General features: G+C 36.9%; 1 protein-coding gene across 1 annotated transcript in view; it reads left to right on the top strand.

Moving 5' to 3' along the window:
* CFAP43 (cilia and flagella associated protein 43) overlaps positions 1–17,968 on the top strand; it is a 107,849-nt gene extending 89,881 nt beyond the window's left edge. The window contains exons 28-38 of the mRNA XM_055560264.1: positions 128–247; positions 3,523–3,630; positions 5,062–5,148; positions 6,068–6,156; positions 7,705–7,918; positions 9,048–9,160; positions 10,430–10,589; positions 13,513–13,677; positions 15,438–15,518; positions 17,187–17,340; positions 17,525–17,968. Of these exons, the coding sequence (XP_055416239.1) occupies positions 128–247; positions 3,523–3,630; positions 5,062–5,148; positions 6,068–6,156; positions 7,705–7,918; positions 9,048–9,160; positions 10,430–10,589; positions 13,513–13,677; positions 15,438–15,518; positions 17,187–17,340; positions 17,525–17,691 (1,458 nt within the window). The 3' untranslated portion in view covers positions 17,692–17,968. The remainder of the gene's footprint in view (positions 1–127; positions 248–3,522; positions 3,631–5,061; positions 5,149–6,067; positions 6,157–7,704; positions 7,919–9,047; positions 9,161–10,429; positions 10,590–13,512; positions 13,678–15,437; positions 15,519–17,186; positions 17,341–17,524) is intronic.
* The last annotated feature ends 866 nt before the right edge of the window (positions 17,969–18,834 follow it).

Genomic DNA, 18,834 nt, shown 5'->3' with positions numbered 1-18,834 from the left:
GGAAGCCCAGAACACCTCACAAGGCCTGCCCTCCACCTGCCCCTTCCTTTTGGCAAAATGTAAACAATCACTCCCTAGGAACATCTGATGTTCCAACATGTTAACTTTGCTGCTGATTTCCTTTTAGTCTTTAGAAACAGAAATGAAGAAACTTCAAAATTCTATTCAAGAAGGCACACAGAATTTTGATGAACATTTGAAAAGACTCTTTGAAAGGAGAGTGAAGGCAGAGATGGTTGTCAACCAGGTAAATAAAAGCTTCACTTATATGACATTCTTTTAAGGAGCCTCCAAGGCCTTTCACTCTTCTTAGGATAAAGACCAGCACCCTGTCTGGCAGGAAGGCCCTGACTTGCTGGCCCTGCATCCTGTTCCAGCCTCATCTGTGCCACCCGCCCCCTCACTTGCCATGCTCCACTCTCTGCCACCTGGTTCACACCACCTCCTTGCTCCCAACTCTGCCAATAATACTGTCTTCCAACCTCTTTGCTTCCTGCACTATATTTACCCATCTGTCAGCTCCCAACTAGGTTAGATCTTCCTGTTATATATTCTGTTCTTTTACTTTCTATCACTTAGTACAACTGAATTTTAATTTATTGAGTTACTTTTTAATGCTCCCAAGACTAAGCTCCATGAGGGTAGGGACTGAGTCTCTCTTGTTCATCCTTATATTTCCAGCAACTGGCAAAGGGTTGGGCTCATCCTATATGTGGAATGACCCAAAAAATCAGATGAAAAATCTGACTGACTTTGATTCAGCAATAAGAATGTAAATGAAGTATACAATAACTTAAAAACAAGAAGACGAAGAATGAAGCCTTTAAATTCTGAGGGAAAATTATTCCTAACAGATTCTATGTCAGACCAAACTATTAATTGAATGTAAAAAGAGAGTAATGATATTTTGAGAAATGCAAGGTCTCAAAAATTTTTGAGCACCCATTCTCTGCAAGTTAATGGAAGATGAATCTCACCAAAGCAAAGGGGATCAACCAAGAAAGATGAGAGGAGTTAAGGAAGCTCCTGGACGGTATCTGTATTGTCAGGGTCCCAACAGGAAAAATACCCTGAAAGGGTTACATTTAAGAGAGGGAATGCAGGGACTCCTAACTGAGGTATGGGCAGGGTTAAGGGAAACAGCAAAGAGTGGTGAAACTCCCAGAGACTAGAGGTAATGGGAAGCCAGTATCATGACTAGAGCTAAAGAGGCAAGGGAAGGGCACTATTCCCAGGACCCAGTAAGACCTGTAGCCATGGGAGACGGGCTGTTCCTCAGGAGTTGTGGCCACAGAGAGAAGAACATGGTCACAGGCCCAGGAGGGAGGGAATGTGTGCATATAGTAGTTGGTGGGGGAGATTGAGAATGAGTGCTCCAGCATTAGTCATAGGAGTACATTAATCATAATGGCCCCGAAGTGGAGATAACCCAAATGTCCAACTGTGAAATGAATAAATAAAATGTTGTTTATTCATGTAATGGCATATTATTCAACAATAAAAAGTACTAATACATTCTACCACATGAATGAACCTGGAAAGCATGCTAAGTGAAAGAAGCCAGACACTCTGGGCCACATGTTGAGTGAGTCTATTTATATGAAATGTCCAGAAGAGGCAAATCCATAGAGACAAAGTTAATTAGCAGTTGCCTTGGGGTGGAGGCAGGAAGACCTCTGGAAGGTGTGGGGAGAAATGCGAAATGACTGCTAACGGATTTTTTTTTAGAAGTGCTGAAATACACTAAAATTGTGGTGTTGGTTGCACAACTGAGAATATAAGTTTAAAAACCATTGAACTACAGACTTTAAAGAACCGAATTGTATGGATTGTGAAAGACATCTTAATAAAGCTGTTATTTTTAAAAGACATATTTAAAACATCCTTTCATATAAGTGAAGTCACTCAGTCGTGTCCGACCCTTTGTGACCCCATGGACTATAGCCTATCAGGCTCCTCCATCCATGGGTTTTTCCAGGCAAAAATACTGGAGTGGGGTGCCATTTCCTTCTCCAGGAGATCTTCCCGACCCAGGGATTGAACCCGGGTCTCCCGCGTTCTAGGCAGATGCTTTACCATCTGAGCCACCAGGGAAGATTTTCATACAAGACAATGAGGAAATTATTAAAGGCTACTATCAAAAGGAGTCCACTTTAGAAGATCCCCTTAATGGGACAATTTAAGATTCAACAATGATAACAATTGCAATTAATTTAAGCCTATCAAATTTATTAGGTTAATGAATTTGTGATTTTTAAAAATGCCTTCAAAGGATAACAACCAGTTTATTATCTGCTGCTGCTGCTGCTAAGTCGCTTCAGTCGTGGCCGACTCTGTGTGACCCCATAGACGGCAGCCCACCAGGCTCCTCCGTCCTTGGTACTCTCCAGGCAAAAATACTGGAGTGGGTTGCCATTTCCTTCTCCAATGCATGAAAGTGAAAGTGAAATCGCTCAGTTGTGTCCGACTCTTAGCAACCCCATGGACTGCAGCCTACCGGGCTCCCCCGTCCATGGGATTTTCCGGCAAGAGTACTGGAGTGGGTTGCTATTGCCTTCTCCAGTTTATTATCTAAAAACTAATAAAGAGAAAGTGTCAAGAATTTACTCTGCTTTTCTGTATGAACTACACTGCCAGGTAACCAAATAGCAGATAGGGAGAAGCATGCCTTTATGAAAGGATTTCAATTAATAAGTGAAGAAGGAATGCTAGAAATACAGTATCACCATTTTGCAGCTCTCAAAGGATTAATGAACCTAAGCACTGAGATCTACAGCTGCTAACGTCTCAGAAAGAAAGACAATTTGACACTACCTGTTTCCTGATCAAAAAACACCATGTCCCCTATGGTCTTTTAAGACACAGGTCTGATCTGTCCCCTGACCCAGCTGCAAATTTTCAAGAAACACATGAGGTAAAGGACTCTGTTGAACTCACCATAAGTGAGCAGTGAGCAAAACTCAGACTAGGTGAAACTACAGATAACTACAAATAAATGTGAGGGAAAGAAAGGGCTGAAAGAGAACCTGTGGATAATAATAGGCTTTCAAAATGTGACAGTTTTTCCAACAGACAAGTTATACGGTAGTGCCCAGAAGATGCATATTTGGGTAATAATACTGTAAAGAAACACAAGGAAGTGATTACTGTTAAAGTCAAAACAATGGTTATTATTGGAGTTGAGATGAGGATGGGGGCACATGGAAGGGCTATGGCTAAGCTCCAGTTCTTGAATTGAGTGGTGATTACAGTGGTGTTTTGTCTTAATAATAACTCATTAAACTATACATTTGTTTTATGTGTTTTCCTATGTATATGTTTTATCTTGCGATGAAAATTGAAAAAAGGTAAAAACAACTGAGTAGTTATTGCAAGTTTATATTCCCTTTTTCTTGAAAAGAATTTCTCTTTCTCGTGTGTCATAAACTTGCTTAGTGAGTGCCAAGTGTGTGACCCTCAATAGAAAATCCTTTCCCAGGTGGGCACATTGATCATTTTTCCCCTTTTAAAATATTTCTACAGGAGGAATTGAAAATAAACAACCTTATTTTCTCTTTGCTGTTGGATGAAGAAATAAGCTCTAGAGAAACATTCCTGAACAACTACCTTGCAAGGAAGCAGGAGGAGAGGGTAAATACAGTGTCTGATATCTGAGTATCAGTAGTTTCTGACCAATTGCTCCCACTTGACAAGAGTCCATACTCCTGCCTAGCCCCTTCTTTCTTTCTACATTCCTTCTCAAATGTGTGTGTGTTCCTTGGCTCCCTGTCTGGGACTTTTAACCACTGACTGGCTATGGGACCTTGGACAAGACATAACCATTAAAGCTATTTTCAAGCTCTTCTCTAGGGTGTATTGTTCTTTCTGGACCATTTGGCACTCTGTTTCACTAAATATGTAAGTAATGGGTTAGCTTATAGAATGAAAAGCTGTAATATTTTTTAAAATGCTAATAGATATGTTTCATGAAAGAGACAATGAATACAAAATGCTTGTCACTAATTTTCAAAAGATGTCAGGTTTTATTAATAGTATTAATAAATGATATTTATGAATGAATGATTTAAAGTATCATATGATATTCACTTGTGTTTTCCAGACACTCAAAGGCAGGCAGGGGGATGAGAAAGCCATTTAATGAAAATAAGAAAGGGCTTCAGCTGTATCCTAATTAAGAGTTGTTGGCATGGGGAAGCCTGGAGCAAGTTAATTAGAACCTGGGCTACCTATGTGTTTGGTTTGGGAAGCAGATTTGGCTTTCCCTGGTTGGTCCTCAGTTGAAAGTGATGGCAAAAATTAGGAAAGCCGAAAGTTATTGACCAAGTTCTGACAGTTTAGGGAACAATTACTGCAGAGGTTGTGGTTTCAATTCCTGGCTGGTTGCAGACTGTGAGTCAAGTTCTTTTTTATATATGGCCTGGCCATCCTCCATTTACTAATATGTATCCAGTCTCTCAGAACCCAGGCCCACATGACTCCCAAGCCTGTGCAATTTCACCACCCACACTGCTCTGCCAAGGGTGTAGTATGCTCCCTGGTCACTTACACACTCATGTACAGAGCTGGCTACACTTTGAAACAAGTGATTGGATGTTTGTCCTTTCAAAGCCTCCAGTGGGTTTACTTTCTTCTATGAATGTTATCTGTAATTGATACTTCAATTCATATTAATCTTGTACTAGGGAATTCCCTGGAGAAGGCAATGGCACCCCACTCCAGTACTCTTGCCTGAAAATCCCATGGATGGAGGAGCCTGGTGGGCTGTAGTCCATGGGGTCTCGAAGAGTCGGACACGACTGAGCAACTTCACTTTGACTTTTCACTTTCATGCATTGGAGAAGGAAATGGCAACCCACTCCAGTGTTCTTGGCTGGAGAATCCCAGGAACGGGGGAGCCTGGTGGGCTGCCGTCTATGGGGTCGCACAGAGTCGGACACGACTGAAGCGACTTAGCAGCAGCAGCAGCAGCAGGGAATTCCTTGTTCTTTTTAGTATGCTCAATATTTGTATTTATCCTGAAAACTCTCCAGTTCCAATCTTCTATTCCTGATGTTATTCTAGAACCAGACCACAGAGGCCATCCGGAAGTCTAGAGAAGACCTGGATACGTATAAGGAACACTATGACAACTTATTGGCGGAAGACAAAGTGAGAGCTGCTGCCTCAGTCACTTCCCAATGTGCTAGCATTGCTGCTGCCTGGATTTGGGGAAGATTAAAAGGGATACAATCTAATCTTCTCATAGAATTTTCTCCTACTGTAATTCTCAGTTATGGGTAAACTCCATTCTAGGCCATTGTGTATTTCTAAAAATCACTGTGTAAAATAAATGTTTGTAAACTTTCCTCTGGTTTAAACTTTCTCTTGCACAAAAAAAGAGAGAGCTCATCTAGACTTTAGAGCCTTTCAAACTTCAGGTTGCAATCCCCCTTAGCTGGTTATGAAATCAGTTAAGTAGGCTATGACCAGCAGATTTATAAATGGAAAAGACTAGGATAGAAAAGCAAACAGAAGAATAGAATGGAATGTAACAAAATAGAGGTACTTTGTCTGTTTTATGAATATTATTTTGTGAAACTTCAGTTCTAAATAAAACCCTAGTGGCTCAGACAGTAAAGAATCTGCCTGCAATGCAGGAGACCTGGGTTCAAACCCTGGGTCAGGAAGATTTCCTAGAGAAGGGAATGGCAACCCACACCGGTATTCTTGCCTGGAGAATCCCAAGGACAGAGGAGCCTGGAAGGCTACAGTCTATAGGGCTGCAAAGAGTTGGACACTACTGAGTGACTAACCCTTCACTTTCACTTCACTTCAGTTCTAAGTGATTTCTAAGACCTCTTATATGAAATAATATTTTTAGTTTACTGAGGTGCTTCTTCTGCAAGGTAAATCTTTGTGAAATCCTTGCACAGTGAGTGGTCACCCTTTAACAAGTCTATGTTATAAACCAAATATTCATGGATTTTTAAAAATCAAAGTGATACAATTGATATTTTAACGAGTATTTTCACAGATAAAAGCCTTCTGAACAAAGTTGCAATCCTGGGAATGATATGTTTTTCTTTAGGTTCTGGATCGCAGCTTTAAAAAGGAATTTTCTGAAATTCCCAGTCATCAGGTGGATATACTCTACAAACTTTTTAAACGCCGACCAAGGTTTGTTTCTCCTTTGCTATCATGTTTCTGAGAAAAAAAAAATTGTTATTAGATTTTAGCTTTTTCTCCAAATTATTTCATAATATTCAGTGTAACATCATTTACATGAAAATGTCCAAGTATTTTTATCTTAACTCAGTTTTTTAAAGATTATTATATCTTAACAGTACAATGAAGACTGATGACTTCATTATTTAGAAATTAAGTGTCTAGGTAATCATAGTGCTATTATAGGTCCTGTTTTATACATGAAAGTAGTTCCTGACAAGATATAGATGGCAGACAGATTTATAAACTGTTTTTCCCAAGATGTGTTCTAACACGTATGCATCCCTTGCGGTGTGAATTGGAATTACACATAAAAGGCTTCCAGGACAAAATAAGTTTAAGGAAATACAGCGTTGAAAAAGATATATAATTTTCTTTGCTGAAGAACATTTCAGAACTTTCTGTAGCCTTTGCATCCCATGTGAGAAATAGAGTAGAAAGTGTTTTCCAGACCCTTTCCTCAGAGCATCTCATGTGATTGTGTTCAAGACAAAGTTTGAAAAATGCCAGTATGAATGACTGACAATAACCATTATCAACATAGTTCTGAAATATCTGATTTTGATACTTGAGAGTACCAAACAATTAATTTCACAAATTTCCAAATTTTTACCTATAGAGATTTCCATAATTTTTAATCAAACATAATGTAGGAATCACGGAGTTTGTCACAAAGGCTTATCTGTGTCTAAGATACAGACTGATTCTCTCACTTTTGACAGATTATATGCAACCTGAGATATTCAGCCTAGAACAAACCTTGTATCTTGGTCTCCCTGTTTTTAAAGGAGTGAGTTATATATGCCTATGAAGAAAGAAGTGAGACCTATCGAAAGGCAGTAGGGGAAAAAGTATAAGCTGTATTGTCCAGCAGCATTAGCTTTAAATACTAACTCCACACCTTTCAGACCTGTGGCCTTGGTCAGTCACTTCTCTCAGAGACTCACTTCCTTCTAGAAAAGGAGGGTAACTATAGTAACTTCACAGCACACTGTGAGGACCTTGAGGGTGAGTGCTGGCACAAATCTCAGTACCCTTCCCTTCCCAGCTGCAGCCCGGGAAACAAAACCAGCCCATAATGTAGATAAAAAAGAGGCACTTCTCCAGGTGCGCGCATAGCTGAACATATTCCAGGCTATCCACCTGCAAAAAGGCATCAGCAGAGGACGCGTGGGCCGGAACCAGGGAACATCCGCACTTCTCTCAGGCATTTACTTGCCTGCTTAAAATGCCCAGAAGGGAGACATTTTCTTGTGCCGTTAAAGCTTCCAGTGCTGATTGCAGTTGGGGGACATCTGTCGTCCACTTACGGTCATGTCTGAGGATCCCAGAGATGTCGAAAGGCCCCAGCAGGTGCTTTTCTCTTTGGAGTAATCCACCCACTAACCACAGGGAAGTGCCATGCAGTGTCACACCTCTGCTAAAGGTTATATTATTTAACAGTGATTGTTTTGTATGTGAAAATATGAAACGTTGATGGGCTTTTATTGATAATACCAGGATTCACAAACACAAAATACATGCAGAAACGACCAGTCTTGTGCCTTTTGGAGAGCGACCAGGATCTGGGAAATTGAATAAGGATGCCTTTGACCAGTTAATGAAAGCCATGGATGACTTGGACAGTACTAATAATATGCCAGAAGGCTTGGACACCTCTGTCTGGGAACATTTCTGCATGACCAGAAGAGCAAAAGTGGAAAATGAACAGAAAGTATATAACATTTTATCATTCTATTTTATTTCATTTCACTTAGTATGCTAGTATCAAATATATAGTTTATGGTGGTCAGTCCTTCTAGAAAAGCTAATTATTTAGGTTTCCCATTAGGGTAGCAGTTAGTAATATTAATAATAATTATAAAGAAATAAAATATTAACCTTAGTCCGATTGAGGGCTAAGTACAGGCCTACTTGTAGACCCACTATCCAAAATGATGGCCATTAGCCACACATGGTTATTTTTTATGCGAAATAAATGTGGACAGTTCTAATTGAGACATGCTGTTATTGGAAAATATGGGCAGAGTTAGAAGATTTAGTATGAAAAAAAGAATGGAAAATGTCCCAATATTTTTTATATTCTTTACAGGTTGAAATGATAATGTTTTGGATATATTGTGTTAAATAAAAGAGTAAAGTTAATTTCACCTGTTTCATTTCACTTTTGTAATGTGGCTCCTACAAAATTTAAAATTATCTGTGAGCTGGCATTTATGGCTCACATGACATTTCTCTAGGACAACACTGTTATAGACACAACTTCTTCTGCTCTGGTCTTGAGTAGTGTTCATCTCTTTTTGCATAGACTAGAATTATATTTCACCAGAACCAACCAGAACAAACTTTATAGTTTTGCTAGAATGTTTTGTTAATGTAAAAAAACAGTAGCAATTTGAGAGTGTGTTTAATTGGGAAAAGACTCCTTCCTCTTGTTGCTTCTTGACCACACCCTGCCTCCACTGCCCCAGATTCCCTAAATTGGGTGCCACATGTGCGAGGCTGTCATATTTTTGTTGAAGTATCTATGACTGTAAAATTTTGTCTAAGATGATAAGATATAAGAAAATCCTAGCTGCATGCCTGTTGTCTTTCAGTGAGAAGCAATTTTGACACTTTTGGGGGATACTTTTCTAATTATTCATGGGATGTGCCATGTAAGTTTCAAGTTTCTTGTATTACATAATGGCAGGGATTTAAATTTTTACTAATTTATTAGAAAGTTGGACTTAAGTTTTGTAATAAAGTTAAAAGATGTATATTTCTCAAGTTCTTTAAAATTAGTTTGCTTTTATTTCTAAAGCTCCATATGTTCTGAGATGTGTGTGGTTTGATTTCTTCAGGTAAAGCAGAAAGCTGCTGGCTTAATAGAAATGGTGGCTTTCCTCCGGAGAAGAACTGAGGATGATGAGAAGGTGCAACATGAAATTGAAAAAGTGTTCCATGAGCTCATCCTGTAATTTGAACCTTTCATTCACATTCATGTTTTCAAAATCTAAGCTAGGGCTAAATTAAGTTGTGTTATCATGGGGGGAGCGTGCTGACTCACTGGTTTACAGCTGGCACTGACTTTACCTATTCATGCTTTATAGCTTCTCTTGGAGAAAGTGCATTTTGTTATGTAAGACCTTATTTCAGAATGAAATTTACCTTCATGCTCCCTGTTCTTACTGCAAACCATCAAGTTTGTTTTTGTTTTGTTTTGTTTTACTTTTCAATGTTTTTCCTTTTTAGAATTTGAAGTATGATTTACTTATATGAGTTTCAGATGCACCAATAGTGATCTGATATTGCTATACATTACTCAATGATCTCCATGATAAGCCTCATTAGCATTTGTCATCCTAAAAAATTCTGATAATATTATTGACTATATTTATATTCCCTATGGTATACCTTATATCCCTGTGACTTACTTAACAAACATGTACGTTTGGGGAAAGGCTTTTATTTTAATCTCCTTCCACATAAAAATACAAAGAATATGTTTCTGCTAGTAAGTACTTTTAGGCTCAAGCCACCCAAGCAAACAGTGTGGGAATTTAGGCAGATATCCAAGAAATTTCCATCTATATGCCTCATAAGCTAATATTTTTCTTCAGGGGAGCTTGTTGCATTTTCCTGAGTGACTAAGATACTGTCTTCTGTCCTTGCTTCACTTTTGGCCATATTTAAAGCCACATTGATAAATACTTCTCTGATGTCTCCAAATTCATCATTAAGCATCATTTTCAGATCTAGGTGATAAGCAAGAATATGGATTACCTAAAAATAGATTTGATAAGTAGCATGCAGATTAAACATTGTTAATATAATATCAGAGATCAATACATGAAGTCAGAACAAATCTACCTAAAGTAGATTTGTTTTTTGGTAGTGTCTCTGATTTTTTCCACTTATGTTCAAAAGCATATCAATCTTTTCTTAATCATGAAGTAAAACTTTATGAATGTGTTTCTGTGCATACCATTCTGTAAGCAGCCCAAGTATAATTCCATATCCTCAAGAAAAGAAGTATCACAGAGATCTCTAGGACAGCTTGTCATTGGAAAAATATTTTCCACATTAATCTCCAGTGTGTTTCCTTTCAGCTTAAGGAAAATTAATTTTGAATTTTATACTCAATTTTTATATCATATTTTATTGAATGTATATATCAAATGATAGGTGAAATTTGGAATATAAATATTCACAACTACTTATTTTGAAGTCTTTTTCAATTTAGATTACAGGAAGAGAAAGTGAAATTCCAGTTGAATTTGACGATCCAAATCCTCCTTAAACAAGGACAGGTAGAACTGGAGAATTTCCAGTTAATGCTGGATTATTCTGATGCAATCCTCATCAACAAGATCATAATTGAAGACTTGAATTCTGTGATTCGGGTAATTAGCATTTTTTAAAAAGAAAAAAACATGTCACCTGCTTTGCCAAATATTTTTCATGTTCCCCCATTTCTATGGGAAATCATTCAGTTGAGTCAATAGGTGATTCCTACCCTGAATAAGTTTACACATGTGTCCAGGCCCCACCTCTAGACATGGATATATTTTCTAAAAGCTTCCCAGATAATTTTAAGGTAAAAAGAAGTTCAAGACCATGGAGTTAAATGTTCATTCTAGTATACCATCATTTTGTTAGAGTCAATTTCCTCACCTAATGATAAGTTTGATAAGCTTAGATAATTAATTTCAGATCTTGCTTGTTTTTTAATATAAACATCTAATGTTAAAAATTTCCTTCTAAGCACTATTTTAACTACACTGTACAAATTTTGATAGTTTGTATTTTTATTTTCTTTCCACTTAAAATATTATCTAATTCCCCATGTAACTTTCTATTAGAAGTTACTATGGGTTATTTAGAAGTATGTTATTTAATTTTCAAATATTTGGGAATTTTGGGCTATTTGGAAATTATGTGCTAATGTTGTTACACGTATTACTTGCTCGTAACCCATATTGCATTACTATTGTTCCTTTAGGCAGTCAGTTGTCTTTTAGAGTGATTAAAAATAAAGAAAAAATGATTTTCTATTTCCCTTCAATTTCACCATTTCAAGAGATCTCTTTGTGTGGATTGAAGTTTCTGTTTTGTATTATATACCTTCTGCTTAAAGAACTTTTAGTTGAATTGTCTGCTAGTAATGAAATCTGTTTTCCTTTGTCTGAAATTGTCTTTGGTTCACCTCTATTATTGAAACATATTTTACTGGTTTCCCTGGATTGACAGACTCTCTCTCTCTCTGTCTTTTCACTTTAAAGTTGTTCATCTCCTTCTGGCTTACAGAACTTCTGACAAGATGCCTACTGTATCTTTTTAATCTTTGTACCTCTTAATGTAGTGTGTCTGCCTTTGAGATTTTCTCTTTGATTTTTAGCAGTCTGAACATATGTCTAGGGGTGTGTGTGTGTGTGTGTGTGTGTGTGTGTGTGCATGATCCTTTTAATGTATTCTTGACTTTGGCTTGCTAATATATTTTGTCCAGGATTCTTGCATCCATATTCATCAAGGATATCAACCTACAATTTTCTCTTATTGTGGTGTCTTTTTCTGGAGTTGGTAACAGGGAAATATTGCCCTCATAAAATGTTTGGATGTATTCCCTTCTTTTCAATTTTTTTCTTAAGTGTTTGAGAAGGATTTATATAAGTTCCGGTATGTTCTATTTTCACTTACATTCATTTCAAAGTATTTTCTAATACTGCTTATGATTTCTTCTTTGATCCCATTGAATATTTAATAATATATGATTGAATCTCCACATATTTGCAAATATTCAGGTTTTCTTTCTGTTATTGATTTCTAGTTTCATTCCCTTGTAGTCAGATCAGACACTTTGTATGGTTTTCATCTTTTAAAATGTATTTGGATTCATTTTATGGCTAAACATATGGTCTGTATTTGAGAATACAGAATAGTGTATATTCTGCTGGTACTGAGTGAGGCATTCTGTGTATGTCTCTTAGATCTTGTTCAAACCCTTTATTTCCATATTGATCTTCTATATACTTAAAAACCTTGAAATAAACAGTTCCACGGAAGAGGGAACCATGCACTATATCAATTACTTGACAAGAGCATGGTTCTCAACACTCAGAGTGTTGGTTCAGGAGCTCAAATGGCAATGGCTGAAGAAATAATATGAAGTGAGGAAGTTGAGACCAGGACTATTAATAAATCTTATGAAAAAACTGACTGAAAGGAAAGCAGAGAGGAGATGTAGTAGTTTGACAGAAGTGTTTCTCAACCTCAGCACTATTGACTTTTGAGCTGGATGGTTATTTGTTGGAGAGAGCTCATGTGCTGTGTATTGTGTGGAGGTTTAAAAGCACCCCTGGCCTCCACCTACTAGATGCTCATAGCAATGCCTCCCCTTCCAGTTGTGTCAGCCAAAAGGCCTCCCAATGTAGTTGAATGTCTGCTGGTGGGGCAATGTTTTGCCCATTTGAGAGATACTGCTGCAGAGAAATGTTTGACCTTAAGATTTGGGATCTGGTGTTGACAAGATCAAGGGTATGTTCATGGGAGCTGGGTGGCTGAGCAAACAGAGAAAATATCATTGAAAGTGAGAAATTCGAGGAATTGAGGCCAAGCAGTGATCAAAAGATAAAAATAATTTTTAAAAAGAGTAGTAGTCTTTTTAAAGACTACTACTTTTTAAGAACAGTAGTAGTCCATCGTCTAATGATCTTGAAAAAGCTAAGTTCTCTAAGGAGAAGAGAGGAAAAATATAAAATGTTAACTGATGAAACTCACATACAAATTTATTTTAGAATCTTAGTAGTTTCACTGTTAGCAATCTGGGGGAACATGAAAATATGAAAATATTACTGAACTTCATGTAGTCCATTTGAAATGAAGTATAGAACATCCAAATGATTAAATATTATACTTAACCCATTCAATTTTCTTGTTTTCTCACTAGCTACCAACCAGATACTGTTGTGCCTAGTGTGTTAAACTACAGTCCTTTATCTTTAGTGTCAAGAAGCATGGGAGAATAGGGGTACAAACACGTACAGATTGATGATGGCAGAAGGAATTCCTGCCTAATCATTGACATAAAAGTAAATTGGCTATGCCATTCAAATTATCTTATAATCCTTTCTGTTTAGTAACTATCTTGTTTTATATCATGATCAGATTGTGCCCGTGAAGTAATTTTTAATGTCTGCTACATTTTTAAAAGAAGATAGAATTATCTCTGCATTCCAAGTGTTTTCTAAGAAAAGCATTCAGCTTCAACTATTCTGAATGCAGAATGTTATACGAATGCCAGTTGTGTGTGTGATTTTTTTTTTTAAGACTCAAGGACAAAAGAAAGTTGCTAGCATGATGGAAAGTAAAGAAGTCCATAAAGGAATATTTCAGATTGAGTGGGAACATAAGAAGATGGAGATGGAAATGGAAGATCTAAATCAGAAGGCTTGGGATATTCAGATGCTGTTTTTTTCAAGAGATCGTCAAAAGGTAAGTTCTCCCTGTGCCCCACTATATAATTTTAATTTCAGTCATTAAAGTATTCACTCATTCAACCAATATTTAATAAGATGCTCTGTGATGTCAAGCATGTCCTATGCATAGTATTTCATAATGTGACTGTGGATTCTGTTTCTTCTTCTGTAGTTTACATTTGCTGCTTCTGGTTCTTTGTGACCCAGTCAGTAGTATAGTTCTATCTTGCAATTCACCAGGAATTTCCTAAATGTCAAATCGAGTGATCCCTTTCCCAGTCATCACCATCCCTGTAGTATTTGACCATTGACCATCTTCATTCTCTTTCTCTCCCTCTTTTTTTTTTCTTTCTGGCCAGGAGCATGTGCGATCTTAATTCCCCAACCAGGGGTCATACGTACATTTCCCCACAAACTCCCCCACCCCCCACAGTGGAAGCAGAGTTTTAACCACTGGACCTCCTGGGAGGTCCATCTTCATTTTTAACATTGCCTGTTGTTTTGGCTTTGATCATCCCTCCTTTCTCCTGTATTTCTTCCAACATGTCAAATCACTCTGCCTCTTTTCCTGATTTCTCTTTTGTTTCTACCTCTTAAGTATAGTGATTAAGCTCTGTGTTTCTTTCCATGTCCTCTCCTTTGATGACTTCTCTTTTTCTAACTTCCATGATCACTCCTAAGACTCATCCAAGCTTTCTGGATTCCAATTCAATTCCAATCTCACTTCTCTGAACCTGACCTTTCTCAAGCATTATTTCTGTGATCTCCCAACAGCACCTCTTCTTATTTTGCTTATTTCTGTTCTTTCAGCCATTTACTTGGGGTTAAAGTTGCTGTCCTCTGATTCCTCTCCTTCCCTTTTCTTCCAAGCCTTGCCTAGTGTATCCATTTATTCCCTCATTCTTTGGGCCCCTAGCCTTTACCTTGCTTCAGTTCTTTCTTTTCAATGGTTTCTAGTATTTTATAACAATCTTCTAACAAGTCTCTTGACTTTGGGTTTTTCTCTCTCTCATCTATAGATTCACATTCCTATTCAGCTCTAATAACATTCCTACTCTGTTCTATTTTAAACTTCCTCTTCTTACCTGGCCAATGAATTTTCAAGTTCTTAAGTGGTGTTGAGTGTCCTTCAATCTTTCTCAAATTCATTCCCCCTGTTAGTCTTTTACACACCAGTATTTTCAAACCAAACTGATTATATTTTCTAGGATTCTACCTCTGTGCCTTTGCAATACTGGTTCTTCTACCTGGAATATTTTTCCTCAATTTTTTTCACATCCCGAATCTACTTTTGAATGTCTGCTTTAAATGCCACCTAATCCATAAAGGCTTTTGATTTCCCAAGCTCAGAGAAATCATAGCCCATCTCAAACCACCTTTTAATTTGCATATCACTTATGTATCTTCTGGCAGTGTATCATATTACTTATTCTCTTCTTGATGTCTAGGTCATGTTATCTATCTTTGTTATCTCCCTCAGTATCTTTAACTATTAGTAGGATATTGTTAATATGGAACTCATGAGACACTGTCAAATAAAACACAGTAAATATCTGGTGAGTTGAATAAATGAATGGATGAGAAAATAAACTAGGCATTGGTAGTTATTAGTATATAGGTGAATGCATCAATAACTAAACATGAGTAAAGATTATGGCACAAAGTTTTTTATGAGAAACAGAACTTCCAAAACTAAGATAATCTTTATAAAAGTATCTCTTGGAAGAAATAGAGAAAAATAAACTTACTTTGTGGTTTCTTTTTTTCCTCTCAAAGTACCTAAATGAACCAAACTATGAGACTCTGATTGCCATTCAGATTGGAATAATGGAGCAGACTATTGCTGTTTTAGATAAGGTAGGAATCAAAGATATTGATCATTATATTTCCAGTATTTGTGAATGATATGAACAAAGTAATAGTTTTCAAACCATGAATCCAAATAGAACCTATAAAAACTTGGTCTTTTATAATGATATTCAGGATGTAATTCAGTTCAGTTGCTCATTCATGTCTGACTCTTTGCAACCCCATGGACTGCAGCATGCCAGACCTCACTATCCATCACCAACTCCCAGAGTTTACTCAAACTCATGTCCATTGAGTCGGTGATGCCATCCAACCATCTCTTCCTCTGTCGTCCCCTTCTCCTCCTGCCTTCAAACTTTCCCAGCATCGGGGTCTTTTCAAATGAGTCAGTTCTTCGCATCAGGTGGCCAAAGTATTGGAGTTTCAGCTTCAACATCGGTTCTTCCAGTGAACATTCAGGACTGATTTCCTTTAGGATGGATGTAATTAGAGGTCCCTAAATAGTGTCTTTGCAACCATAACCATTGTGATAGCCTGAAGGACTTTAAAAAATATTTTAATTTTATATTGGAGTATTGTTGATGAATAATTAGTTTCAGGTGTACAGCAAAGTGATTCAGTTATACATATACATGTATTCATTCTTTTTCAAGTTCTTTTCCCATTTAGGTTATTACAGAATACTAAGTGAAGTTTCTTGTGCTATACAGTAGGTCCTTGTTGGTTATTCTCTTGCTTTCCTTGGTGGCTCAGATGGTAAAGAGTCTGCCTGCAATGCAGAAGACCTGGGTTCGATCCCTGGGTTGGGAAGATCCCCTGGAGAAGAAAATGGCAACCCACTCCATTATTCTAGCCTGGAAAATTCCAAGGACGAAGGAGCCTGGCAGGCTACAGTCCATAGGGTGGCAAAGAGTTGGACACAACTGAGTGACTTCACTTGTTGGTTATCTATTTTCAATATAGAACTGTGTATATCTCAATCCCAACCTTCCATTCTGTTTTCCACCCCCCCCACCCTTCCCCAGCTCTGTAACCATAAGTTTGTCCTCTAAACCTGTATGTTTCTGTTTTGTAAATAAGTCCATTTGTATCATTTTCTTTAGATTCCAGGTGTAAACAAGATCATATGATATGTCTTTGTCTGACTTACTTCACTTAGTATGATAATCTCCAGGTCTGTTCATATTACTGCAAATGTCATTATTTCATTCTTTTTAATGACTGAGTAATATTCCATTATATATATGTACCACATCTTCATCCATTCATCTGTTAATGGACATTTATCCTTTGGGGCTATTGGAGTGTAGGTCAGTTTCCTGTTTCACATTCGGTTATGATTTTATGTAGTAGAAGTGTTGATAGTTTTTCCTTGCCATTGTAAAGGCTCTGTTTTACCCTAACTGCCCGAGCACTCAGTTTTGAGTGTTTAACATATATAAGATGGAAACAAAGTACTCTCCAGGCTGTGCTCTTAAAATCTCTCATTTCTAAAAATATATAAAGTTTCTTCAAAAATGTGTATTAACAGACCATTCTATCTTTCAACAAATAATTTAAGTACCTACTGTGTGTGGGCATTATGCTAAGCACTAGGGGTATGGTGGTAAGATATCTTAATGATGACAATGTATTTAAATTTTAAGAATAATATATTTATAAAATATTTTCTTTCAAAATTATTTTTGTGGGATGTCCTGGGAACAAAAATTTCAGACCCACAAAAAGAATGTGGAGAACTGCAAAAAGCTGCTTAAAAAACTGAGAAGGTACAGCAATCAAAAAGATATAGCAAATTATACCCTAAGTTGCAATTTACGAGAAGAGCTGGTGGCTGTCTCAGAGAGAAAAGACATCTGTAATGCAATGGGTAAGATTTTTTTTCTTTAATTAACTGTCTGTTTGTTTAAAAGTAATCAGAATTCCTAAAATCTGTACAGTGGTTATAAAACTACCAGTATTTGTTCCATATGTTTAACTATTTCAGAGTGCTGTTTCTGTATTTTAAAATGTAGATAATAATTCAACTAATTCCTTCTTCATTTTGGGGATAGGGTCTAAACTGACCTGTGAAAAGATTGCCAAAGAACGATACGAAAACATGATGCGACAACAAAAGTTAACAAAAATTTCAAAACAACAAGCTGATCAGATTTCAATACTACAGGCTGAAGTTGAAAGATTAAGAATGAAAACATTTCCTGCTCTTGTTCAAATGTAAAAATACTGTGGAAAATGTAAGACCAAATCAATCATTTTAAAAATAATTTCATTTGGTTAAAATGATTTCTCTTATATCAGAAAATTTAAGTAGAATCTTCTCTTAGTGTCATATTTTTGATAGCAAATTGTTTGATTTTAGTCTTAATCATAAAAATGTTTGTCCTGCATGAATAAATGTCTAAAATAACATGAATTATTTTTATTCAAGAATGAACAAGATTTTATCTCAGAATATATTCAAGATCTATTTTATTCTTAATTTAATCAAAAATATTTTCACAGTAGTAGTATGGACAGTCTTAAAGACAAAAAATTATTCTGAGCCACTACTGCCATTTCTAATTTTATAAAATTACCAGAAACATTATGAGATTATGATTTTTATCTTTTATATTTTTCTGTATTTCCCATTTTCTTCATTAAGCATTTCTCTATAATTGGAAAAAAATTCATAGAATGTTAAAGATTATTCCCTCTGCTGTCAATGTGAACAAAGTGGTTTACTTTTACCAAGCCCTAAATCATTTGTAAATTACAAGATATTTTCTACGTAAGCATTCTAGACATAATCATCTTTATCTCATATTTATTACAACAGAACTTAACTTTGTGTCCCACCCAACAGAGTTTAGTAAACAGAAAAAACACATTTTCTCATTTTGTGATATTGTGATTTATAAGAAATATATATTTGGTCTTCGACCCCATTTCTGGCACAGAGATCCTAAAACACTAGGAATTTTCTAAGTGATGAGAGAGGTACAGGTATCTTGTTAATGAGGTGACTTTTGGACTGCACGTAAGGATGGGGGCTGGTTGCCCGAACCAACACTGTGTCCCAACCTCCAATCCACCTACCCACCCTCCCACCCACCTCCAGGGAAGGTAAAGGAACTGGAAATTGATCACCAATGACCAGTGATTTAATTGATCATGCCTATGTAATGGAGGTCTCCATAAAATCCCACAAGGACAGGGTTTGGAGAGAGTGCTGAGAGCAAGTAAGCTCTGAGTCTTTTCCCATACCTTGCCTTATGCATTTCTTCCATCTGGAGGTTCCTGAGTCAGATCCTTTTATATGGTAATTTTGTAAATGTTTCTCTGAGTTTTGTGAGCCATTCTAGCAAATTAGTTGAACCCA

The sequence above is a fragment of the Bubalus kerabau genome, chromosome 22 (assembly GCF_029407905.1).
Source record: "Bubalus kerabau isolate K-KA32 ecotype Philippines breed swamp buffalo chromosome 22, PCC_UOA_SB_1v2, whole genome shotgun sequence".
NCBI classification, from domain to species: domain Eukaryota; kingdom Metazoa; phylum Chordata; class Mammalia; order Artiodactyla; family Bovidae; genus Bubalus; species Bubalus kerabau.
The sequence above is the reverse complement of the archived record's forward strand: the minus strand, read 5'-3'. Positions and strand labels throughout refer to the sequence as shown.